This window comes from Topomyia yanbarensis, chromosome 3 (genome assembly GCF_030247195.1).
Source record: "Topomyia yanbarensis strain Yona2022 chromosome 3, ASM3024719v1, whole genome shotgun sequence".
In the NCBI taxonomy this organism is placed as follows: domain Eukaryota; kingdom Metazoa; phylum Arthropoda; class Insecta; order Diptera; family Culicidae; genus Topomyia; species Topomyia yanbarensis.
The window spans coordinates 413,865,923-413,892,462 of NC_080672.1; the positions used below are offsets into that span (position 1 = coordinate 413,865,923).

The following is a 26,540-nucleotide window of genomic DNA, read 5'->3' on the forward strand; positions in this document are numbered from 1 at the left end:
CATTGCACTATGGTCCCAAAGCTGTATTTAGAAAGATAAAACTGTTTGCGCCTAAACCGTTGGTTGTAGATATATAGTATCTTCGGCAAACTGTCTTAGAACTTTCTTTCCATTTTTTATATTAGTTGAATTAGGGTGGTCCTTGTGGTTTGAGTGTTCAAAGTATTAACTTCTTAGATATGTAAAATTCTGCTACATAATATTGTACAAAGTTATAAATCAATCAAATTCAAGCAACTTTTGTGAACAAACTATGTGGCTATCTCTAATGGTTCATGTGCTATGATTTTTGCAATATTTAAGGTAAAACTTTTCTAGTTTTTGGTGAAAAAACTGTGGGTGCGTTATTTCAGTAAAAAATTAATAAATTTTTAAAAATGGTGTATTTTTCAACAGAAATCTTTTATAACTTTTCAAATAGACGAGATAATAACTTTGTTACTTCAGCAAAAATATGCACCATGCAAAGTTCTAAAAGTGCTTCAAACAAAGGATTCACGATAAATCAATGTAAATGAAAATAGTGAGCCAGGTAAAAGAATGACACGTACTATGTTGAATGAAGAAGATTGTGGTTCTTTATTCGCGGATTGAATCCGAAGATTGAATTGTAAACATTCACAAGTGAATCAACTTTTAGTTAACACATGAATGTGAGTTGGGTTATATTATATTTCCTGATTATACATCATATTAACATGGTTTAATCCACAATATTCCGCCACGTCACTCGGTCAGTTGCTGCTTGTCTCCAACCTCTCAGGTGCCCGATACTCGCCAGGTTCTGTTCCACTTGGCCCAGCCACCGGGAACGCTGCGCTCCTCTCCGTCTTGTACCTGCCGGGTTGGAGGTGAAAACCAACTTGGTTGGGTTGATGTCCGGCATCCTTACAACATGCCCCGCCCACCGTACCCTTCCAGCTTGAGCTACATTCCAGATACTTGGCTCACCATAGAGTCGCGCAAGTTCGTGGTCATCCTTTTTCTCCACACGTCATCCTCCTGCACACCACCGAAGATCGTTCTCAGCACCCTTCTTTCGAAGACTTCGAGTGCTTGCAGATCCTCCTCGTGCATTGTCCACGTTTCGTGCCCCTAGAGAACCACCGGTCTAATCAGTGTGTTGTACATGGCGCATTTCGTGCGGTAGTGAAGCTTCCTGGATCTCAAAGTTTTGTGGAGCCCATAGTAAGCACGACTTCCAGAGATAACACGCCTTCTGATCTCCCGGGTGCTGTTATTGTCCGCAGTCACCAATGACCCTAAATAGATGAACTCGTCAACCACCTCGAACTCGTCGCCGTCGATCGTAATACTACTGCCCAAGCATTCCCTATCGCGATCGGTTCCGCCAGCCAGCATGTACTTCGTCTTAGATACATTTATCTTCAGTACTACTCGTGCTGCTTCGCGCTTCAGTCGGGTATACAGATCTGCTACCGTCTCCTTGTTTCTACCGATTATGTCCACGTCATCAGCGAAGCACACGAACTGTCCGGACCTCGCGAAAATCGTTCCCCGCATGTTGAACCCCGCTCTTCGCATTACACCTTCCAGCGCTATATTGAACTCACTGAATCACTGCGTGTTTCAAACGGACCCGAGACCCGCCCAAATTTTGACACAACTCCTTACACCATCCATCGTAATCATCGGCCTTAATCAGTCTTGTCAGCTTCCCAGGGAAGTCGTTCTCGTCCATCATTTTCCATAGCTCTACACGGTCCACCGTGTCATATGCGGCTTTAAAGTCGATGAACAGGTGATGTGTCGGGACCTGGTATTCACGGCATTTTTTGAGCATTTGCCGTATAGTAAAGATTTGGTCGTTTGTTGATCTGTCGTTGATGAAACCGGCCTGATAACTCCCGACAAATCCATTTACCAGCGATGATAGGCGCCGGAACATAATCTGAGATAGCACTTTGTAAGCGGCATTTGTCACTGTGATCGCTCTGTAGTTTTCACAGTCCAATTTGTCGCCTTTCTTGTATATCGGGGTGATTACCCCTTCCTTCCACTCCTCCGGTAGCTGTTCCCTGTCCCAGATTCTTTCGATTGTTCGGTGCATGTTTTCCGTCAGTTTCTCCGGACCCACCTTGAAGAGTTCCGCTCCTAGACCATCCTTACCAGCTGCCTTGTTGTTCTTGAGCTGTTGAATAGCCTCGTTAACCTCATTCATTGTGGGCGCCGGTACATCCCCGTCGGTTGCGACACTGACATAATCGTCCTCCTCGAACGCCCGATTGTCGGCCTGCGCACCATTCAGATGTTCATTGTAGTACTGCCTCCACCTTTCGACCACCTCACGTTCGTCCGTCAAGATGCCACCTTCCTTATCTCTACACATTTCGGCCCGCGACACAAAACCGTTGCGAGAGTCATTCAGCTTCTTGAAGAACGCCCGTGTTTCTTGAGAGCGATACAGTAGCTACATCTCCTCTCTCTCTCTCTCTCTCTCTCTCTCTCTCTCTCTCTCTCTCTCTCTCTCTCTCTCTCTCAAACTCGTCCAGGCGGCGCTTTTTGTCCTGAAAAAGACGAGTCTGTTGTTTTCGCTTCCGACGATATGACTCCACGTTCTGACGTGTGGCTTGAAGCAACATTGCTGCGCGTGCTGCATTCTTCTCGTTCAATATCTCTTGGCACTCGCCATCGAACCAATCGTTCCGTCGACTCCTCTGAACGTATCCCAGGACGCTCTCCGCAGTGCTGCTTATGGCTGCTTTAGTCCTGGTCCAGCAGTCCTCAAGGGGAGCATCGATGAGCTTCTCCTCCGGTGGCAGCGCTGCTTTAAGATGCTGCGCGTACGTTGTCGCAACGTTGGTTTCCCTTCGATGTTAACGCCCCGATAGGTCCTTACGTCGATAATGTCCGAGAAGTGCCGTCCATCAATCAGAACATGATCAATTTGCGTCTCTGTTTATTGCGGTGACCTCCAGGTGTATCGGTTCAGGAGGCGGTGCTGGGAGAAGGTGCTCCTTATGGCCATGTTCTTGGAGGTGGCAAAATCGATTAGTCTTAGGCCGTTCTTGTTCACCTGCTGGTGGGCGCTAAATCTTCTAATTACCGGTCTGTATTCCACCTTCTGGCCAACCTTAGTATTAAGGTCGCCGATGACGATCTTGACATCATGTCTTGGGCAGCGATCGTATTCACGCTCCAGCTGCACGTAGAATTCGTCCTTCTCGTCATCGCTACTTCCGAGGTGGGGGCTATGCACGTTAATTATGCTGATGTTGAAGAACCGGCCCTTGATCCTCAATCTGCACATTCTGTCGCTGACCGGCCACCATCCGATCACACGCTTTTGCATCTCCCCCACCACCATAAAAGCTGTTCCCAGCTCGTGTGTATTACTGTAGCTCTGGTAGATGGTGTGGTTCCGGCGAAAGACCCGCACCGTAGACCCCTTCCAACACACCTCCTGCAGCGCCACAATGTCGAACTTGCGGTCTTTCACTATATCGGCAAGTATGCGAGTGCTCCCGATAAAGTTAAGCGACCTGCAGTACGTCTGTGGCAATTTTGTCCATCCGAAATTTCTTGTTGAACTTCCTGAGCATGCTATTTTTATAGGCGACTAGCTAGGCCTGCGCCAACCTTGCAGTAACGCTGAAGGATCACGGGAGGAGAGAGATTTGGGCTAAGCGCTTATTTAAAGGCGCACAGTGGCTGGAGGCTGGCCAAAGCCTCAAAAATTTATTTTTGAAATATTGATATTTTATATTTTCCCTAAATTTTTCATGTACTGAATTATGTATATTCAAAATATTATGATCCTGTTTCATAATTGCCCAGTATTTTTCGATGGACCTTACTTCCGTTGCATTGGGGGGTTCATGTCCTTGGGTACGAAAGTAACCCCGTTGGCTTCGTACCACTCAAGGACAACAACATTTGAATAGTAGCACGAAGCCTGATCCAGCCAGAAAATCGTAGGGCTCTCGTGTTGCTTAAATAGTGGAAGCAGACGCTTCTGTAGACACTCCTTGAGGTAGATTCTTCGTTTACAGTCCCAGTAGTCACGAAAGGCGTACTCCGTTTGCCAAATGAGCAGATCGCTTGCTCAATCATGTATTTATTAAACCTTGAAAGTTTCTGCTTCCTTACTTCCTCCAATACATCAAACTTGTGCTGGGCGGTGAAGAACAATAGTCCCGGAAGCTACGGGAAGTTCGCCTTGACGTAAGTCTCACCATCCATGATAAGACAATAAGGCTTCGTCAGCATCTGCGAGTACAGTTTCCGGACCCGTGACTTTCCCACCGTATTTTACCGTTTCTGTGCTTTGTACGCATGCAATCCCTTCCGATCCTTGGCTATCTTAGTTGCATCCCTGACCGAAGGATTTAGATTCCGGTTAAACGCTTTCACTACACGCTTGTGATCCTGAATAATAAACTAATTAATAATAATAAACATTAATTCTGGTCGCCTTTCTCCTTCCGTTTGATACTCAGAGTTTGTTAGTAACTTTAATCACTCGACTCACCGTTTACTGCACGATTCCGAGTTGTTTTCCGATGTCACGATGAGAGAGCTGAGGATTTTCCAGGTGCTTGCGCATAATGAATTCGCGACGTTGTTTTTCGGGTGACACCATTTTCCCCAATTTTGAAAAACTGACAGTGATAAAAATACAGTGTACACTCTAAACTACTTCTACCCAAATTTCATGACAAAATACCCAATCGGTTATTTTATACAGCGTTCACTCCGTGATGCAATTTGATGTGGGACACCGTTTATAACGAATATCACATTCAGAACCACGGCCCGCTGCAATTATCCTTAAGTAGTGTTTTAGTGGGGACATTTCCCGTCTCGTCTGCAATTGTAGTGATTCTGACGGGGAGCCCTTCCGAGACCATAGCTCTACGACTTCAATAGGACAACTCCCGAGAAAATAATAATCCGTAGATTTCTTGTTCATAGAGTGCTGCATAATCTACTACTTTCTCGAAGCTTACAGATTCCTCGTGATTAGGCAGAAATTACAACAAGAAGCTTTCAAATAAGTGTATCACTTTCACCTTGCCATTCTCACTTACCTTACCGTTCAGGCTACAGCTTTGTTGTCTCTTGCTGTATGCAGAAGCCGTCTCCACTCCACTCGGCCCATTGCTGCTTGTCGCCAACCTCGCAGCCTTCGAAGGGTCCGCAGGTCATCCTCTATCTGCTCGATCCACCGTGCTCGCTGTTCGCCCCGTCTTCTTGTTCCTGTAGGGTCGCCCTCAAGAACCATCTTCACCGGGTCGTCGTCCGACATTCTTTCGACGTGGCCAGCCCACCGCAAATGTCCTATTTTTGCGGTATGCGCGATGGATGGTTCTTCCAGCAGCTCATGCTTCATTCGCCTGCGCCACGTTCCGTTTTCCATCTGCACGCTACCATAGATGGTACGCAACACCTTTCGTTCGAAAACTCCAAGGGCGCGTTGGTCCTCCACGAGCATAGTCCAGGTCTCGTGGTCGTTGAGGACCACCGGTCTAATCAGCGTCTTGTAGATAATCAACTTCGTGCGGCGGCGAATTTTATTCGACCGGAGCGTCCTCCGGGGTCCAAAGTAGGTACGATTTCCCGCTAAGATCCGTCTCTGAATTTCTCTGCTAGTATCATTGACGGCTGTTACCAGTCTCGATTTCGTCACCGTCAATCCGAACTCGGGATGGGAGGTTCAAATTGTCGTCACTAGAACCTCTTCCTCTCATGTATTTTTCTTCGAAACGTTGATGGTTAGTCTAATCCTGCTGGCTTCAGCTTTCAGTCTGATGTATGTTTCCGACATCGCCTCAAAGTTCCGTGCCATTATGTCAATGTCGTCGGCGAAGCCAAAAAGCTGGACGGACTTCCTGAAGATCGTGCCACTCGTGTCTGTCCCCGCTTTCCTTATTACACCTTCTAACGCAATGTTGAACAGTAGGCACGATAGACCTTCTTCTTGCCGTAACCCTCTTCAAGAATCAAAAGGACTCGAGAGTGTCCCTGATACTCGAACAACGCACATCACCCGATCCATCGTAGCTTTGACTAATCGTGTTAGCTTATCCGGAAAACCGTGCTCGCTCATTATCTGCCATAGCTGATCTCGATCGATTGCGTCATACGCCGATTTACATTCGATGAACAAATGTGTGGGCACGTTGTATTCGCGGCATTTCTTCAGAACCTGCCGAATCGCGAATATTTGGTCCGTGGTGGCGCAGGAACCCATGAATCCCGCTTGGTAGTGCCCCAACTCCCCAACTCCTTGCAAATGGTGACAATCGGCGGCAAAGAATTTGGGAGAGGACCTTGTAGGCGGTGCTGAGTAGTGTGATCGTGCGGTAGTTTCAGCAATCCAACTTGTCACCCTTTTTGTAGATTGAGCAAAGGACATTCTCCACCCCCTCCTCCGGAAGAATCTCCTCCACCTAAATTTTGGCTTTACCCAGTGCAGCACTCTAGCCAGTGTTTCACCACCGTATTTTACTAGCTCGCTGGGTAGTTGATCCACACCGGCAGCTTAGTTGTTTTTCAGCCGACCGATCTCTATCTATCGTCTTCTGCGCGTGCTCCAAGATCCGTTGCCATACAGCCTTCGTCCTCTGCTGTTTCACCGTCGAGGTGCTCGTCATAATACTGCTACCACCTCACCTCAATCACCTCACACTTGTTCTTAAGAAGGTTGCCGTCTAGGTCTCTGCGCATATTGGCTTGCGGAACGTAGCCTGTTCAGCTTTTCATAGAACTTCCGTGCGTCGTTTACGCGGTACAGTTGTTCCATCGCTTCACGATCTCGTTCCTTCTGTTAGCGCTTCTTTCTCCGGAAGACCGAGGTTTGCCTGTTCCGTGCTTGTTTGTATCGCTCAACATTCTATCTCGTTCCGTGCTGCATTCTTCTACTGTATTAACTGCTTACATTCGTCATCGGACCAGTCGTTTCCTCGATTCGGAATCGCTGTACCTAGTGCCGCTATAGCAGTACTTCCTATGGCGGAACGGATCTCCCTCCAGCCATCTTCAAGAGTAGCTGCGTCCAGCTGTTCTTCCGTGGGTAGTGCTGTTTCCAGCCACTGTGCGTAGTCTTGGGCAACCCCGGCGTCCCGAAGTTGCGCGATGTTGGTCCTCGGCGTTCGACTACGAGTGTTGTACACCGTCGAGAGTTTTGAAAGCATGCATACTGCAACTAGGTAATGATCCGAATCTATATTCGCACTGCGGTAGGTACGAACGTTGGTGATATCAGAGAAAAATCAGCCGTCGATTAGAACGTGGTCGATTTGGTTTTCGGTGCGTTGGTCAGGTGATCTCCAGGTGGCTTTGTGGATATCTTTGCGGGGGAAGAAGGTACTTCGGACTACCAGCCACGGGAGGCTGCGAAGTTCACGCATCGTTGGCCGTTGTCGTTCGATAAGGTATGCAAGCTGTTTGGCCCGATTACCGGTCTAAACATTGCCTCGTGTCCTACCTGAGCGTTTATATTACCGAAGACGATTTTCACGTCCCGTTGCGAACAGCCGTTGTACTGCTCTTCCAGCTTCGCATATAACGCTTTCTTCTCGTCATCGGGTCTCCCATCGCGTGGGCAGTGTACGTTGATGATGCTGTAGTTGAAGAAAAGGCTTTTGATCCTCAACTTACATATCCTTGCGTTGATCGGAGTCCATCCAATCACGCGTTGACGCATCCTACCGAGCACTACAAAGCCGTTGGTTGTTCCACAGCTCGTTGGTTGTTCCACAGCTTTGGTAGAAAGTAGCCGCCCGATGCCCGCTTTTCCATACCTTTTGTCCTGTCAAGCAAAGTCCCTGCAGTGCTACTACTTCAAAGTTGTGTGGTTGGAGTTCCTCGTAGATTATTCTGTCGAAAGCTGGAAAGCTTGTCATTCTGTGTATGCCTAAAAGGAACCTCTTTTTGGCTCAAAGAATCATCCTAATTCTGTATTACGACATATCGTTTCGAATAAATGACAGCAGCAACTGTAAGACAATATATTGGGGATCATTCATAAATTACATAACGCAAAAATTGCCCAAAATTGACTCCTCCCTCCTCCTATGTAACAAAGTATCACAAATTTCTCAATCCCCCCTCCCTTATTACGTAACAAATTTTTTTCCGCCCTAAAAGCGTTACGTAATTTATGAATGGTCCCTTGAGTATGAATAAGCTGACCAGCTGTGGGCTAAGAAAAATCCGTACACATTTCATTTCAAAATTTAGAACACAGAGGTTGATTTCTAAGACTGTTTAGTGTTTCTCTTGTTTACTATATTTTACTACAGGCAATGGAATTTTTAACAATGATTTTAGGGGTTGGCATAGCGTAGTTGGTAAATCGATTGGTTCGATTCCCAATCCCGCACACAAGGTTACAGTTTTTTCAAAAGAGATTTTTCTACCACGAAAAAAGAGGCAAATGACCCTAATGTTAAAACCTCTATAATCGAAATATTTTCTGGATTCAATGTAAGTGATGAAGCACAGAAATTATATGCCAGAGTTGCCTGTTGTAGTGTCCTGATCAGTTTCCTTCATGTACATTTGTTATTTAATTTGCAGTTATAATTTATGGAACCAAACTATATTTAGTTTACCATCTAAGTCTAGTTCGACCATTCCGAGACATCGTTTCGTTCTTCGCATTATGTTTTTAAAAAATCCAGAAAAAATACCTTCTTTTTAAAAATCTTCATGTTAAGTTCACAACAAACTGAAATTTCTTGCCATGCAGGAAGGTTCTTTGAAATTATATGGGTTTCTGTAGAAAATTAGATATTCCGATCGAAATGAACTTACGAAATTATAACAGACTTTTGCTCAGCACATTGGATTCAAAATCATTAGGTTTCGAATTTAAATATACACGACCATCCAATCCCGGGATTACGAATTTTGATTAGAATCTTAGTACAGAGACCAAAGACCCGAAACGTGCACAGATTTTTTTTTCGAATTCAAATTTTGAAATAAAAAGGATGTATTCTATACTTCAAATTCACAAAAACAGCTGTTCGTAAGAACTGAGTTCTATACAAATCGACAAATTAAAAATAAAATTCTTATGCGTTTCGAATTCATCTCATCAGTACATGCACGGTTGGATCTTCTTTCTTTCTTCGTTCCAACTGAGAACTCTGGCTTTTGATTTGAAGTTGCAAACAGTTTTTACGGTTTTGCAGTTGCCGTTATTGCCTGAACAAGTGCCACAAAGTTGGCAACCATTTGGGGATCAGACAACGGAATTGAAGACTGTGTATTGGTATTAATTGTCAGAGATGAGTTTCCTTAACGACTGCTGTTACGGTTTATGATAGTGAGCCGTTTCATCATAGAATATGGAGGTAGGAATCTGTCATTGATAACTGCAAAGCATTATTTGTAAAATAATACTGTCGTGTTTTGTATTGTCGGATCAGGTAGGAAGGACGCAATCTTTCCGTGTAATCACCATTGAAATAATCTAGGCATAATTCTCGACAAACATATGATTACGGCCTAAAAGCCAACTGTCAAAATCCTCTTTGAATGGAAATTCCGGACAAACCGTTACACGAAAATCACAGATGTTGGTAGTAAACGAAAGAGAAAAGTTTTCTCTTTCATAAACTGTTGTGAACTGTGTTCGACTAATAACGGTTTGTCTGGAATTTCCATTCAAAGTGGATTTTGACAGTTGGCTTTTAGGCCGTAATCATATGTTTGTCGAGAATTAGTTTTTTCATGTATCCTTTGTAACGATTCCACTTTTCTGTACAGCGATACTTTTAAAGACCGTATCACAAGTTCGAGGTGCCGTATCGGGCAGTTGAATCTTAATTTTATCCATAAACACGAGGATATTGAATTTTATTATAGTGCTTCACGATCAACGACATGTTGTAGATTGTTCTGCAAAATGATTTTGTTTGCCTGGCGCAATCTATCGAAAATTATCATTATTGAATGCCTGATATGATGGCATCTGATAGAGGTGACTTTCGCAAGGCTAGGCTATGAAACCTGAAACTAAATATTCCAAAAACTCGGGCTAATACGGAAAGCCTCGAAGTCCGTTCTTTGACCAGAGCTCCACTTTTGTTTTTAATATTCACATATCTCGACACTAAACGATCACTTCGGCAAGAATTAAAATATTACAGCGATTCACCCAAAAATCTTTAAAATCGCGAACGACCATCTTCGATACAGTTGAAACATTAGACGTTTTAGCAGCATGGGTTCTGAGCATTTTGCAGGCAAAGCAAAGCATTTTGATTCAAGCGCAATACTTTCAAAGGGCCTAATTTTTTTTGCAGGATTCGTTTAAAAAACATGTTTCGAGATCTGTATTTTGCACAGTAAAACACTCCGAGAAAAAATTGCAGGGAATAATCTCTTCTTCGCAAAAAACAAATGCTGTATAAAAAGTTGTGAATTTATCAAAAAATTAAAAAAAAATATTATAAACTAAAACTACAAAAAAAACTCCTTTTTTAAAAAGTTTTATTTTTTGGTAACGAAAGTCTGAAGAGAATGAAAATATATTTAATGTGATTGCATCGCGGAGAAGTAATTGGTAAAAATGTTTTTCTAGCAACTGCTTTAAATATGTTCCTAAATTTCATACTAACTGGCAGACAAAAACATAATTTATTACAGAATACGATTCTCATAGATATTTTAAATTTTGTTATCTTTCTTTCTATTTCGAGAGTTTTCCTACTGGAGCTGTAGAGCTGAGCCCACAGAAGGGCTCCCTATCAGAATCACTCATCACTGCTTCAGTCCAATTGCAGCAGGCCGTGATTCTGATTGTGATATCGACTGTACGGTTCAGTTGTGCAGTGGAATGAACTTGACGATCGCGGAATGAGCGTTTATTTGTGTGCGCTTGAGACCGCGTTAATCGGATTAGAAGTGCTGTAGGGATTACTAAATCATTGGGGTCGTTTTTGTGTTTATAAAATCTTGGGCGTAGTTGTACATGGATGATCGCGATTGTATGTTCGTCTTTGTGTACCCTCGCGAAGGGCTCGAGCGTTTGAATGTTATTGTGTTCGATTGCGTGGGCGTTTGTTTGTCGCGTAGATGTTAAATTCGATTTTAAAACCGGGTGTCCATTTGCATATTTGCGTGTGTTCTTGGATGATCGCAAGGACCGTTAATGTAATACTTAATTTTCAGTTTATGCTTCAGATACTAGAAGAGAGTGAGTTCTCTATCACTATCAACTCTATCACTAGAGTTCCCGGTCATGTCACCATGGAACGTATTGTCTAGTGTATATTAGTGTCATTTTTCTGATTAGTCCAGCTGAGGGCATGGACCTAGGCGGCTAGGGCCGAGAGAAAGAATTTCCGGACATAACCAATTCATGATCGCGCGAACACAAGCGTATGTAGGCTCATTCTTCAGACCACGTTTGTAAATTTATAAGTGCTAGAACGTTCACTTAGTCACCGGAGTGTTATCCTGTTTGTAAGATCGTAAGCGTAGGTATGCGTGGATGATCGCGAAAGGCTCAAGCGTTTCTATGTGAACGTGTTTGTCGCGTGTGCTAGCGTGTATGTAACTTCTCGTGTATACATTCGGTTTTATAACCGTGTGGCTAGTCGCATATTTGCGTGTATTTTTGAACGATCGCGCGCGGATTCTGAATCTGAAATTTAATTTGCAATGTATGGTTCATATCCTAGAAGAGAGTGAGTTCTCCCATATTACTAGAGTTTCCGGTTATGGCCAAAGGGGCATCCACGTAATATAAAATCACCAAAATAACTGAAATAGAAGTAACAAATCTCATCACAACAACTTACAGCAGTAAATATGGACGGTTTTTGATACAAACGAGCCTGATATATAACACAATTCCTATTATGCCGCTATTCTATTATGTATCGCTGAGGTTTCTATTTTTGGGTTGTAACCGGGTTTTTTCCCAAATCATTTTAACCCGGCCGAAACCTGTTTTTTTTCGATAGATCGACTATAGAATGTTTGTTTTTTTAAGAATCTTGTATTTAGATTTGAGCGACCGAAAATTGAAGTCGCAAGGATAGAACATGCTTTGTAAAACCCACTTCAACTATCTTAAAATGTTAAAATCGAATATAAACATCAAGCATAAAAATCGGACAGAGATCCTTCAGCATGAGAATCACTTAGAAAATTCTCACTCGAAAAAATTTGCAACCTCCAGCATAATTGGCTTGTGGCTAAATCCGTATAACGTTACATTCAAGATTGAAAGTCGGATGAAGAAGATTCCTTTGTAAGAACCCAATATATTTATTACGGATTTTATACCGGTTTTTTTAATCGACTGTTACATGGAAGAGCTTCTTTTAGCTTCCGATTTTAACATTCTAATATATTTAAAGCGGGTTTTATGAAGCATGTTCTGTTCTTACGACATTTATTTTCGGTCGCTCATTTAGTCCCCAGCCAAAAATTTCAGCTCGTTTTTTATAATACATCGAACAATAGTCATAGTTACCCTAATAAAAATCAGAATAATCATGTGATGCCTAAGTCACTCTTATCCTGCTTGTTACTCATTTTGAAGTTATTTCGCTTTTATCGAAGATAGATAATTTTTCACCCAAAATTTACAAAACACTTCATTCGGTGAAAAGTAAAAATGAGTAATATGCACAAAAACATCGCACCGCAATCAGAACTCTCACAAATTGCAATCCGAATTCTTTCGGCCGGTGGTTGATTCGCAGCAAGAAACGCAATCGACTTAGCTCAGCTTGTGTTGGAAAGCTATTTAAATACAAAATTGGTAAATAAATGTTGGATCAGCGATCAGACAATGATTATATCGAGAAAGACTTATCAAAATTTTCAGATTCAAACCAATCCTAATGACAATAATGCTCATAAATCAAAAAAAATACATTAATTTTCTATTATTAAAACATCAAAAACTCAAAAAACCTAATCTTCCCATGAAAAAAACCGTTTTAACCGGGAATAAAAACCTGGGGTTTTTTCCCCCGAAAATTATAAAAACCCGATTTGGTACATCACTGTACGCCATAATTTTATAAACGCACATACTACTACGTTCACACTACGAGTTAAAGCGTGTTTTAACGCTATCTATGGCATCTATGACATGTTTCTTGTTGCTAATTATAATAACGTATTTTAACTCTGTAGTGTGAACATAGTATTAAAGTCAAAAAAGCGCTTCTTTGCACAAGAAGAAATTGATTACGGAATATAAAAGTGAGTGTACACGCATTTTGCACTTGTACTCATCATGTTCCTTGTGTGTATCAAGCTACCCAATCAGTTTATCTGGCTGAAAATCTAACGTAAATATAAAGACTCTATTGTACTTAACAGTCTCGTTTCTGTATCTAATGTTCTTCGAGTATGATTAAATTTTTGGTTCAACCTTTCAAACGAAATTGTTAATCTATGTAAATGGAAAATTTTAGAGAGTTCTAGAATCCACTGCATATTTTAATTGTATTATATCTCAGAACTACAGAATACAATCGAACTGCAGTGGTACTAATTTGGTTCCGAAAAAGATTAAAAATAGAAACTGTATAATTCGGATCATATTGAGATACCTTCATAGGAGTCAAATTGAGTTGAACCAAATGTGTACATCGAGCACTATATTTTTCATAACGGAAATTAATCGGGTAAATTGCGTTTCGACTTAGATAGAACGACTTGGCGGCTGCTAGACACTGATTTTCAAAATACCACCCAACTTGGGAGAACGACTTAAACAACTAGTCGAGGCGGGGGACGGGCATAGCGTAGTTGGTAAATCGATTGCCTTGTACGCAGCTCACCTGGGTTCGATTCCCAACCCCGCACATAGGGTTAGAGATTTTTCCAAAAGAGATTTCTCTAACCCGGAAAGAGGCGAATGACCCTAATGTTAAAACCTCTATAATCTAAAAAAAAAAATAGTCGAGGCGGATAGCGAGACACATAAAAGTTAAATTTTTTCTTTCATGTTAGAAAAAATCGCAAAGTTTGCTTAGTTCCACAGCTTATGAGAAAATTTACAAAAATCAAGTCTTTAGCACTCTTCTTGTTCATCGGTTTCCATTTGCTAACAAAAATTACATTTCTGGAACCTGGGAAACTAGTTTGCGACATTATTTAGTCTTTTTCCATTTGTGGAAGATTTTTTCTTGTCCCGGGAGTACTTCCACTTCCACTGAAGTTGAAAATTCCGTACAAATTCCGGACAAATCCGTACAAGTATTTTTTCCGGACACACGACCAAAAATCCGTACTGTCCTCCCAAATTCCGCACGGTTGGTCAGCTTAAGTATGAAGCAGTTCTATTTCACAAGAAAATTATCATTATCTGAGTTAGGTGCTGTGCCCTTATGCACAAACTTGTTTCCCTCGAGGGAGTACATTTTGCATAGCAACGGGCGTTTGGTTCTCAAACCTCTAAACAAGAGTTCATTTTCGCTTTATCATCAGCAATCCACAGCTTCCAGCCAGTTTTTTGGATATGCATACAAGTTGTGTGACTGTTTTTAATCTGGTGTATAGTTCGTGCTAATTTTCATTTATCGTCTAGCTTGACCTAAGTTGGTGCTACTTACTGATGAGATGAAAATTCGAAACACAAAATCCAACTTTCTCTTTCGTATTGATTTTACAAATTTACAGAATATTGAATCTAGCGTTTCTGGAGGGAGTAAAATAACTTCAGACAGCTATGTAAAAACGAAAACACTATTACTGACTTCACTTAACGAGTGCAAATATTCACTCTCGTTAGAACGACGGAATATTTGTTCCATTTTTGTGTAGCGTTCAAAGCCAAACGAGCACTCTTAGAACCGTCCAAAACTTCAGATATGTCGCAATTGTCCAACTTTGCTGTACAGCTTAGCACTGTAAGCGGATTCCCCGATGGCGAAGTCCAATTAATGCGTTCGCGTGGTTGTCCTTGTCACAGGATTGCAACTCCCACCTAGCAACACACGATTGCACCGTTGAATGCAAACAGTTACGGATCAGTTTCCAACTGTGCATTGGGGTGCTCATAGTGCCACCAGAATGTTGCGAACTCATTTGTTGGGTTTTGGACCCGGGTGACTCCAGTCAGTGGTCGTCCCTGCCGCCCTGCCATCTCTGTTCTGTTCGGCCCGTCGCATCAGGAAACGATCTCAATTACTCAGCCAGCAGTGCAAAGATTTGTCGTCACTATTCATTGGTGAATGCGAAAGCGAGCAATCTGCGGAATTGAATTTCACGCCTGGATGTGCTTTTCCGCATCCTGTGCTCGCTTCGTTCGTGGTGGGTCCGGTTGTTCAGACCGACCGACAGACGGACAGATAGTCTTCATTATTCCAATCAGCAATACTTGCTCGGTAGATTACTGCACCGGGAGTTTCAGTCAAAGGGTTTTTGGTTTCGCAATTTACTTCATCGTATGAGTAATTTCGTGATGAAATGTTTCAGTGTCGATGGTTTGTTCAATTGTTGAGGGGAAAAGGTAAAAATATATCCAAAAACAAACCTGAACACAATTTCAGTATAGCATTATTCTATTTGTTTATATGTTCCCTGAATCTGAAAACAAACAAACTATCTAACGAGCAACATTTTTTTGCTCCACCTTTCAGGAAAACCTGGTGCACCGTACGTGTCGGATACATACACTCTACTCGACTATGTGCACTGACTGACTCTCGGAAGGGCGTACAAAAGAAGTGATAGTTTGTCACACAATACTTTAGGTATCTTCATTCGCCCACAATTTGCACAAGACAAATATCGCCCGATCGAACCACGGATAGGAACAAATCTAGTTTAGTGTTTGGGGTGTAATGCATCTTTCCTGGTGCACACACCGTCACCATCTTTTCAAGAAGGAGTGGAACTGAACGAAGCCAAACGTTTCGGATCCTGTTTTGTTGCTGGCGGTGAACGAGGTACGTACGAGTTTAAACATATAGGGTAGACGATCTCTTATTCGTTTTATTAGTTACTAGTCAGCATTCAATCAGTGGTTTCGCAGATACATCCCAATGCGTTCAAAGGGATAGAAGAAATAGATATGCAGAGATGAATTAGAGAGCGCCTACCCTAGACACACACATGGGCGTAATGGAATGAGCAATGACTGTACATGAGAGAGTTTTAAGGGCTTTCGGGTATGTTTAAGCTGTATTTACAAAGCAAACGAAGCCCATGACGGAAGGACGTCCACAAATGACTGAAATGTAACAACTCACACAAAAAGCTGGTTTGTTTTCTTTTACATCGTATAATTAGTTTTGAATACATAATAAATTGTAATATTATTTGTGTCTGTATAACAATTACATAAAAGTCTACAAAAAGCAAATATTTTCCGTTCCTTTTTTTCTTTATCATGTATCAACCTGGTTTGTGCCGAACTTAGCTGGCATTCGATTGTGTTAACTCTGTTAATAGTCCGTAAATGTGATTACATATATGCATGGCCCTTAACCATTTCCGTGAGCAGAAAGGAATAATAAACGAGTAGCATAACATGGTTTTCTACTCTTACTCTGTCTGACGGGGCACCGAGTGCGGACGACGACGGGCAATTTCTATCATAGCTAGGGAATAAGGACACTGCGACCGGTAAGGATGATGATGATGATATTCTGCAGTTCGAGACTGACGAGATTTCTAAGCTATCAACTTCAAAGGAAACGCATTTTCATTCCCAATGTAAACATGTTGTCCCTTTTTGTGTCGTGAGAACGAACCCAACTTTAGGTGATAACGACCGAAGGATTACATTTCTTTCCCAGTTTTTATTTTATGGTATAAAAGGGCGATGGATGATTCTGTTTTTTCCTGCTCTCTTTCAAGTTGTGCTTCGGGGTTGCGAAAAAAATATCTGAGCGAAGATTTCAATCGTCAAATGTTGGCAAAAAATGTGCGTTGGTGTTTTTCTTTTCATTTGTGTTTGTAAAGTATGGAGGGACGATGTTTTTCTCTGGGAGAAGGACTAAAAGTAGATAGAAACTGAAAAAGAAAAGAAATTCATCAATCAATAAACATCTTCTGATATCCTTTGAAGTTGTTAGTATCCCATTGAAATTATTAGTTATCTAGCTACTGGTTTGCGTGCTAGAAAATCTAGCTGTTCGATTACAGTAAATACACACGCACGAGAATGCAGAACGGAAAACAAATATCTAAGCAGAAAGCTTTTCTTGTTATATCGTCAGACCTGGCCGTATATGCAGGATTCAGAAACACTATTATATCGGTTTGAAAGCGCAAAATTGGAATCTTTGGAACATATCGATGAAATTTCACATGTGACTGAAGCATTGTAAATTATTAATGTAGATTTTATATGGTTTTGGGCTTTTTTCGTGTTCGCGAGATCGCGGGCTTAGATGTCGGTGGATAATCGCGAGGGGCTCGAGCGTTTGTATGCTTGTTATCCTTGCATTCCCGTCGGATATTTGTCTTTATTTTTTTATTGTTGTGTCAATAATGTTCAGAAATTGGATTCTAATTGATATAAAATATGGTATCCATCCTCTTGAAAATCATTTTGTCATTTCTGACAGAGTAATGGCGGTAAGCAATTTCCAGAAAGGGGTACATGGTAGAGACCAATCTTTGCCAAGGGGTACACAGGACCGTAGAGAGCCGCGTCGGGCCCCAAACCAGGTATTACCGATGGGCCCTTCTAATTGATTAGAGCAATTGTATGCATTCAATTGTTCAAATCGAACCATGTTGAATCTGTTGCTGTTTCTGTTGATCAAAATCTTATTACGCTAGTTTATAGTGCTTCTATACTGCCCATGATCACATATCAGTCCCAGAAAGATAGGAAATCCCATAGAAAACGGGACAACTATGCGATCATGGGTAGTATAGAAATGAACGCATTCAAGGAACAAAAATCTGTGACTGTGGTATATTAGTACACCAGTGATCAATTTCAATTTTCTACCCGTCCAATTTTTAACAAGGTGGAGCATCAGCCAATGCACAGTGGGAAAAAATGAACCCAAAACAGGCTGACTAAAGTATACCAAAAAGGTTTTTTTATGTAAAATGCTCTCAAAAATCGATTGCAGGCATTTAGAACGACCGCACGAAACGCTATCATGCTCGTTTTGCCCCAAATACCCCTTGTGTTTAAGAATATTTCGAAAAATGACTGCATAACATAATGCGGTTGACCAAAATAGCATTCCTTATGTTAAAAAGTGCTAGAAATCTATTGCACATAGCTGGAATGGCCGCACGAAACATTTTGACCCGTTTTACCCCAATTCTTCCCTTAAGTCAAGACTATAGTTAAGTATGGGTCTTAATCTCGCAAAGAGGCTGAATGCGGTAGTATTTCTTAAGTAGAAAAGTCCATGGAATCGATTTAAGACAGATAGAATGACCGCACGAAACGGATACAGACCCATTTTACCCCAATTCTTCTTAAAATTCAAATTTGGTGTTAAACAAGGATCTACATTTTGGAAGTAGGCTGACTGCGGTTGATCAAAAGTAGTGTTTATTATATAAAAACGACCATAGAATCGATTTCAATCAGTTAGAATGACCGCACGAAACGTTTGTATCCGTTTTACCTCAATTCTTCCCATAACTGTAATTTGTTGTCAAACATGGATCTTTATCTCTGGAATAGGCTGAACGCGACTCATCAAAAGTAAAGTGTCTTATGTAAAAAAGCTCAGAGATTCGATTGCAGACAATAGTAATGACCGCACTAAACGTATGAATCCTTTTTACACCAATATTCCCATCACTCAATTTTTCCGTTAAACAGGAATTTATATTCCTGAAAGAGACTGAATACGGATGATCAAAACTAGTGTTTCTTATGTAAAAAGCTTAGAGAAACGTTTGCAGATTATCGCACGGAACGTTTTAACCTGTTTTCCCACAATTCCATTGAATACTTTACGGAGACGTCATAAATGAATTGAGTGTTCATTTTTGATAGTTCGCTTGTACTGTTTACATGGACTTGGATTTACATTTGATTCATTGGATTATTTACATAAAAAGCAATACTTTTAATCAGCCGCAATTAGTCGTATTTCGAGATACAGGTTTAACTACGAACTTGAGTCATACAAAGAATTGGGGTAAAACGGGTTCACACGTATTGTGTGGTCATTCTAACTATTCCCATTCGATTCCTTTGACTATTTTACATAGGAAGTAATACTTTTGATAAGCGATAATCAATCGCTTTCGGAGATGTAGAGCCAAGTTTAATTGATGTTATTTTAGAGAGCAGAAAAAAGTTTGAAAACACCCTGAGCAGGTACAAAATGTACCTACAAAAACCAACAACTCCGGGGACTGGTTTGGGCAGCCACCCGACCCGCTAAAATAATTACTCTTGCACCTGACAATCTTGACCCGGCTTTATCTTATAGCGTTACTTCGGGAGGGGTCTTTTCTATGTGCATACTTCGTAGTTTGTTCCTTCAGTAAGGTCACAGTACCCCTACTCGACAAACTACTAGTTATTGACCATCCACACAACGTGGCTCTTTCCTTACGAGGACAACGTGGGCAGCAAACTTCACATTGTCTAATTTACTGAGCGCCATTCAGCTCCCTTGTGCCATTCGGCACCGCAATTTCTTGAGCCATTTGGCTCTCTACCCGGTGCCATTTAATACCACAACTTCTTTAGACCTTTTGGCTCCCTTCTTGCGCAATTTAATACCACTTTCTCGTTGAGCTCTCGACTTGTTCGTGAACTATTCGCTCTAGTCCCCAACGATGGAACTACCTTACTTCGACCGAGCCAACCAGGCTCCGAGGTCGGTCCGGTGATTCCGGTGGAACAAGGCGTTCGGTTCGCTGGTGCCCCGACGACACACAACTGGTGGTGTCTCGTCGTGATCTACACAGTCTAGTTCTCGGTGAATCTTGCTTACGCCGACGGAGAATTCCTCGGCGGAAGAAGTTCTCATAACACCGATTCATCTTTTGTTTTTGCTATAGTTCTCTCGGGTCTACCGGTGGGTGCCGTGGTCAGTCCGGCGATTGTGGGTTGAGCTTGGCGTTCGGTCCACTGGCGCTTCGATATCCGGTGCTCTGTCGTGGTATATTCAACTAATCCCCAGCGGTAGATCTAGACTACTCCAGCCGAGCTTTCAGGCGGGGATTGCTCTTTTGAAACCGTTGCTCGCTGTCTATCACGCCATTTCCGCTGTAAGGCTGTAATGATCTGCGTCACCGCTTGTTGACTGCGTTCTTCGGGATTACGTCGTTTATCATTTTGTGAACATTGTCATTGTGACAGCATCTCGGACATTCAAAGACCACGTGCTCCGGTGTCTCTCCGATGTTCTCACACTCCGGGCACAACGGTGACGTTGCGTGCCCGATCCGATGAAGATATTTTCTGATGCAACCGCGGCCCGACAGAAACTGTGTCAGGTGGAAGTTTACCTTTACGTGCTTTCTATTAAACTACGCCAACAGGTTTAGGATGAGCCGGTAGGTCTACCTTGTTTCGTATTGTCCCATTCCTGAAGCCACCTTGCCATTAAATCGATTTTCTTCCATGCGTTTCTGGTGTTTCTCCGATTGCAATACTCGATATCCTCCACCAGGGTGATGCAGATGGGGATCATCCCAGCGATAACGCATACCGCCTCCGACGATAATATTCTGTACGCGTTCGCGACTCGTAGGGCTATCACGTGGACTGTCATGTACAGCTTTTCGCGATTCCGCTTGGTTTTCATCACTACACCCCAGGCCGGAACCTTATATCACAGCATCGATGACGAAACACTAGCTAGAAGACGTCTCGTGCTGCTTCTCGGACCACGGACGTTTGGCATGATCCTCGCTATCCCGGTCGTTGCCTTCGCCGATCTTTAGCAGGCGTAGTCGACGTGGTTATTGACGATCAATCGGTCGTCGATTAGTTTTCCGAATGTATCCAGTAGGCATATAGGCATGTACGAGGCGGGATCACCCAACTGGTCAACGCAGAGAGGGGCGCACAGTGGGACCAATCCAAAAAAGGTGGGACAAAACCTTTTTGAGGCCTTAGATGTCATTTTAGAGCCAGCATTCCTTCGTAGGATATGTTCACAATATTATTCTGCAACTTTTTAAATAGAATATTTTGTTGTTGGACTAAAGTAGAGTACCCGAGCAAAATTTTTTTTTTTTAAAAAATTGTTTTAGAGGGTCGATGTCTTCGACAAAGTTGTAGAATATTATGTTTTGAATAACTTCTTCTAAGATACCACAGACATCAGACCTAATATTTGAGGCAAAATTGTTGTTTTTTGAAAATATGATCAAAAAATCAGTTTTTCGATATTTCCATGCTATAAACCTTAATTGATTAATTTAATATGTTCTACAAACTTGCAGGTAATATTAAAGTACAACTTTTTGTTGAAGGAACTAATAACCTAAAATCAATATTTTGGCTTCTAAAACTATTTTTCATATAAATTTACTCTATTTTCATCAAAGATTTCTGTTTTAGGTGCACTTTTGTGCAGCTAAACTTCGGCTATTTCGATACTCTATTATTCGTAGAATAAAACTAATACTACATAGAAACAGGATATAGTTGGACGCGTTGTTTGGGTGACCATTCATGTACGACGGTTTATAACAAAAAAATGTGTTTATATTATTTTTAATTTATATATATATTATTAGCTATTAACAAAATCTTATATTTTGTACGCACTTACAAGCATATAGAATATATTGAGTTGATCAATTACGGTTACAATATGGAAAAGTGAAAAAATAATATAAATTTTGAATTTAAACTGCCAAAGAACAACGATTTCGGCTCAAAAAAAAATAAATGGTATTTTCAACAAAATTGTTCCAAATACAATATTTGACAACTTTGCTGAAGACCTCAACCATTTAAAGAAAATTTGATTTTTTTAGTTCAGGATTTCTACTTTAGTTTAACCAATAAGATTAGTTCTACAATTCATAAAAGTAGAACAATACCTATTTGAGGCCTTAGATATTATAGAACCTAAGTGTGTGGAAAAATATTCACAACATAATTGAATCATTTCTATTTTTTTAGATGGTTGAGGACTTCAGCAAAGTTTTATAATATTCAATTTCGAACATTTTTGTTAAAAATACCTTATACATACGGTAGATTTATTTTTTAATCTGAAATCGTTGTTCTTTGGCAGTTTAAATTCAAAATTTATATTATTTTTTCACTTTTCCATATTGTAACCGTAATTGATTAACTCAATATGTTCTACATGCTTGTAAGTGCGTGCAAAATATAAGATTTTGTTAATAGCTAATAATGTATATAAATTAAAAATAATATAAACACATTTTATGTTATAAACCGTCGTACATGAATGGTCACCCAAACAACGCGTCCAACTATATCCTGTTTCTATGTAGTATTAATTTTATTCTACGAATAATAGAGTATAGATATAGCCGAAGTTTAGCTGCACAAAAGTGCACCTAAAAACAGAAATCTTTGATGAAAATAGAGTAAATTTATATGAAAAATAGTTTTAGATGCCAAAATATTGATTTTAGGTTATTAGTTCCTTCAACAAAAAGTTGTATTTTAGTGTTACCTGCAAGTTTGTAGAACATATTAAATTAATAAATTAAGGTTTATAGCATGGAAATATCGAAAAACTGATTTTTTGATCATATTTTCAAAAAACAACAATTTTGCCTCAAATTTGAGGTCTGATGTCTGTGGTATCTTAGAAGAAGTTATTCAAAACATAATATTCTACAACTTTGTCGAAGACATCGACCCTCTAAAACAACTTTTTGAAAAAAAAATTTTTGCTCGGGTACTCTACTTTAGTCCAACAACAAAATATTCTATTTAAAAAGTTGCAGAATAATATTGTGAACATATCATACGAAGAAATGTTGGCTCTAAAATGACATCTAAGGCCTCAAATAGGTTTTGTCCCACCTTTTACATTTCTTATAAAAGAAATGTATAGAATTCGCTCAAACTTTCAAGATTTTTTCCGAGGCCCGGAGGGCCGAGTCTTATATACCAATCGACTCAGCTCGACGATTTGGGACAATGTCTGTGTGTGTGTGTGTGTGTGTGTGTGTGTGTGTCTGTGTGTGTGTGTGTATGTAACGGACAAATTCTCATTCGTGTTTCTCAGCAATGGCTGAACCGATCTTATCCAAACCAATTTTAAATGAAAGAACTAAAAAACAGTATGAACGCTATTAATTTGTTTTTGATTCTGATGTTTAGTTTTTAAGATATAAATGTTTGACTGCGTAAAAATGGTGTTTTTTGCAGTTTTTTTAAATTATCTGCAGAAATTGACAATATAGATTACCAATTTATATGTTTTTAGACAGCTTTAACGAATACCTTTCGAACAAGCTATAGATTTTTGAAATCGGACTATTATCAAAAGAGATATTTAACATTAAATGCGGACGAAAGATTTTTATCATTTCCCTTTGCCAGAAATATGACCAAAAACATGTAATCTATTATTAACGCCAAAACGGCTTATTTTAGGTCAATTGTATCTTCGGAGAATTTAATGGAGGTAATATGTCCTTTCTTTTGGTATTGTGCTTTTGCTGATTAATCCCCCTATGAGTGAGATATTTTCTCAAATTTTCTTGGAAGTGATTATAACGAAATGATGCCTTCAGCAAATTTGTAGCTCTTACTTTTGCGAATAACTTTACTGAAGACTTCAAATATCTATTTTGAATACTTTAAAAGTTATGGCTTGTTGTTTGTGGATTACTCTTCGTCGCCTATTTATTGTTCAATATAGTAATAATCCATTGAAATAAGCCAAACATTATTTCGATAAATCGAATTTTGTATTTCATTTTTCTATCTACAACCACTAGAAATAATCACCGAACACTTCCAAGTTGTCTGAAAGGAACTTGATAACTTATCAGTGCAAAAATGTACATTTATGCGAACCTTCTGACTGCAATTTTTCTAACTTATGACCATCGGATAGATCTGAAACCTTTCGGAAAATGAAAAGCGAAATAAATAACTCCAAGCAACGGCGTAGCCAAAAGAAGGTTTTGGGGTTTAACGCCATACAGCCCCCCCCCCACACCAAAAAAAAATATTGGATTGGAGTTGAAAATTTATTGATGCAGACTGATTCAATTCAATATTACAATAACATTATCTGATCCGTAGATTGATATTCTGTTGTTGTAAACATCATGAGGACTTTTGATAAATTGTCGGAATGGGGTCCTGATATGTAACTGATCTATTGATCTTGATTTCACAGTTGTCTAATAGCATCAATATCAAATTCCTGCCTGAAAACATTCCAATATAAAATTCCAGAGTTCTGTAATCAATCATAATCCTCAGATTTATTTTCAAATTTTCAGCTTTTTTCCTACACAATATTACGAAAGCTTATTAAACAATTTTTCCTAATAAGTTTGTGAAAATTATAAACTATTTGAAATTTTTTAATAGTTTTATTTTTTATTCAACCGTGATTTTTTAATAAATAGTGACCATCGCTTCACAACGTAGTCTATTTTTCATGGCTTGCGGTGAGCACGATCTCTCGAATTGCTGAACTGAAAAGTATGGAATAGAAATTAATATTTAGTATTCTTTACAGACCCGCTGGTGCCCTAAGACGATTTCGCTAGATTTTTAAAGCACTGTGCACTAGGCTGCCCAGAAAAATGATGAATTTTTGAAAACTCAATCGGCCCACCCCTGAGTCGATTCCTAGTCCCACCAGGAGTACTTGTACCAAATTTGAAGCAAATCGGACAAGTCTAACTACCGGACCAACGTGCCTGAAGTTTATATTGGATTTTTCAACAATTTACATGAAGAAAACTCACTAGATCGTATTTTCGCCGCTAGGGGGCACTGTATACATTGTATTATCACTGTAAGTGAAAATAAGAAAGATATTTTAATTATCTACAACTTAGTCGAAGACTGCTAGTAAATCCGGCTATGTTAAAAGAAGTTATTAAACTTTTAACGAAGTGATGTCTGAGTCAGTTTTGCATGGGGCCTAGCAGTGCATGGTTGTGTATCAGTACTCGAGTCCCGCGAACTATATATTTTTGTGAAATGATGGTTAGATTTAGCGGAATAGTATGTTTACAAGAATTATAGTAAATAATACGAGTTATGTTTTGGTTAGAAAATTTTAGTTCCACCTGTGACCGCATAGAGGGCGCCACTACTAACTTTTCATAGAAGAGAGATAGAGTATCAAGATGTTCAGAAGAAATACTGAAAAATGCCTGTTCTATAACTTTATAGAAGACACCAAATTTCTATTAGAGGTGTGCGCCGATGCATTTTTAATCGGCGGCGGCGTAAGCGACATATTTGACCGGCGGCGGCGGCGTTGGCGGCGTCACGCCGTTGGACCCTATCGGCGGCGGCGCGCCGGCGTGTGTCGGCGTGACGAATATTGACGCCTATGTAACTAAAAACAATTCTTGGCAGTAAAATTCCTTTCCCAAATTGGTAACAGACTTCGCAGCACATACAAACAGACGTTACCAGCTTGAAGAAAATTCTTTAAAAAAATCATCGCTCACGATGTACTAGCGACATCTGTTGAACACATTGCACAAAATGGAATTCTCGCAATCATATCAAGTAATTTTTTTTCAACTGAAGCCCCAATAGTGCCCACCTAGGGGCAGATCACTTTCAGAATGTATAACAAATTTGCTTCAAATTAGAAAAAATGCATTTAATTTCCATTTTTGCAACAACTTTGCACTCCTTCGCAGAAAAGATTGTTTAACAATCGTCCTACGCTGATCCACTTTGTTAGATGTTTTGTTGAATGTAGGGCTAGTTTTTTGTAGGGTTTTGACGTCTTACTTGCAACGCAAAATGCATTATGAATTTCTATTTTGATGGAAAGAAATGCATTTAATTTCGCTGATGCGTCACAAGTGCCCACCCTGCTTGCCAAATGCAAGATAATAAATGAATGGCGGGACTATTTTACAGTTGCAAAATTTAAAGAACGAAATAGAAAAATTGTCGATGTCGCATACTACGACTTCGCATGAAATAATGATTGCAATGGACAAATTTAAAGAATGCAGAGTAACGACTGTATTTCAATAACCCATAATAATTATTTATAGTTCTATGTTTGGGAAATTAAAACGGTAAAATAGTTTTTGTTTGAGGAAATTAATTCTAGTTGTCGTTTCATTGTTTTTTGTTTCATTTTAGTCTTCTTTACCGTCGCTCTTTAAGAATCCCACAGATATCGGGTACCCTAACACGAGGCGTTACTAATGGCATTACAGCGCAGAAATGTCACTTTTAATGGTCATGTAAGGAACTTTTACTTCATTTTCCTGGTTGGCATTTACTTTTACTTCTTGTAAGTACAAAATAACGCATACGATTCCGTGACACCACATTTTCTTTCAACTTAAGATTTGCTTCTATCTAGAGTGCAAAGTATGCTCGATTTGCTGGAGTCATACAGATCTACACCATAACGAAACCTAAATATACAGTTACTATCATTCATAATAATTCCACGACTTGATGTTGGGTTGAAACTGATTACTAA

At 40.3% G+C, this 26,540-nt stretch overlaps 2 protein-coding genes across 4 annotated transcripts in view; one reads left to right on the forward strand and one right to left on the reverse strand.

The window, feature by feature from the left end:
- The window catches only part of LOC131693751 (chondroitin sulfate N-acetylgalactosaminyltransferase 1), a 182,219-nt gene that overhangs the window by 101,785 nt on the left and 53,894 nt on the right, over positions 1–26,540 (forward strand). Inside the window, exon 3 of the mRNA XM_058981870.1 lies at positions 15,588–15,896. The gene's annotated coding sequence lies outside the window, so the exon portion shown is untranslated. The remainder of the gene's footprint in view (positions 1–15,587; positions 15,897–26,540) is intronic.
- LOC131693752 (synaptobrevin) overlaps positions 1–26,540 on the reverse strand; it is a 78,390-nt gene that overhangs the window by 21,710 nt on the left and 30,140 nt on the right. Inside the window, exon 4 of one of the 3 annotated variants that reach the window (XM_058981872.1) lies at positions 16,783–16,965. The exons of the other annotated variants lie outside the window; for them this stretch is intronic. Within the exon in view, the coding sequence (XP_058837855.1) occupies positions 16,949–16,965 (17 nt within the window). The 3' untranslated portion in view covers positions 16,783–16,948. Of the gene's footprint in view, positions 1–16,782; positions 16,966–26,540 lie in introns of those variants that run through there. 3 annotated transcript variants of the gene reach the window in all.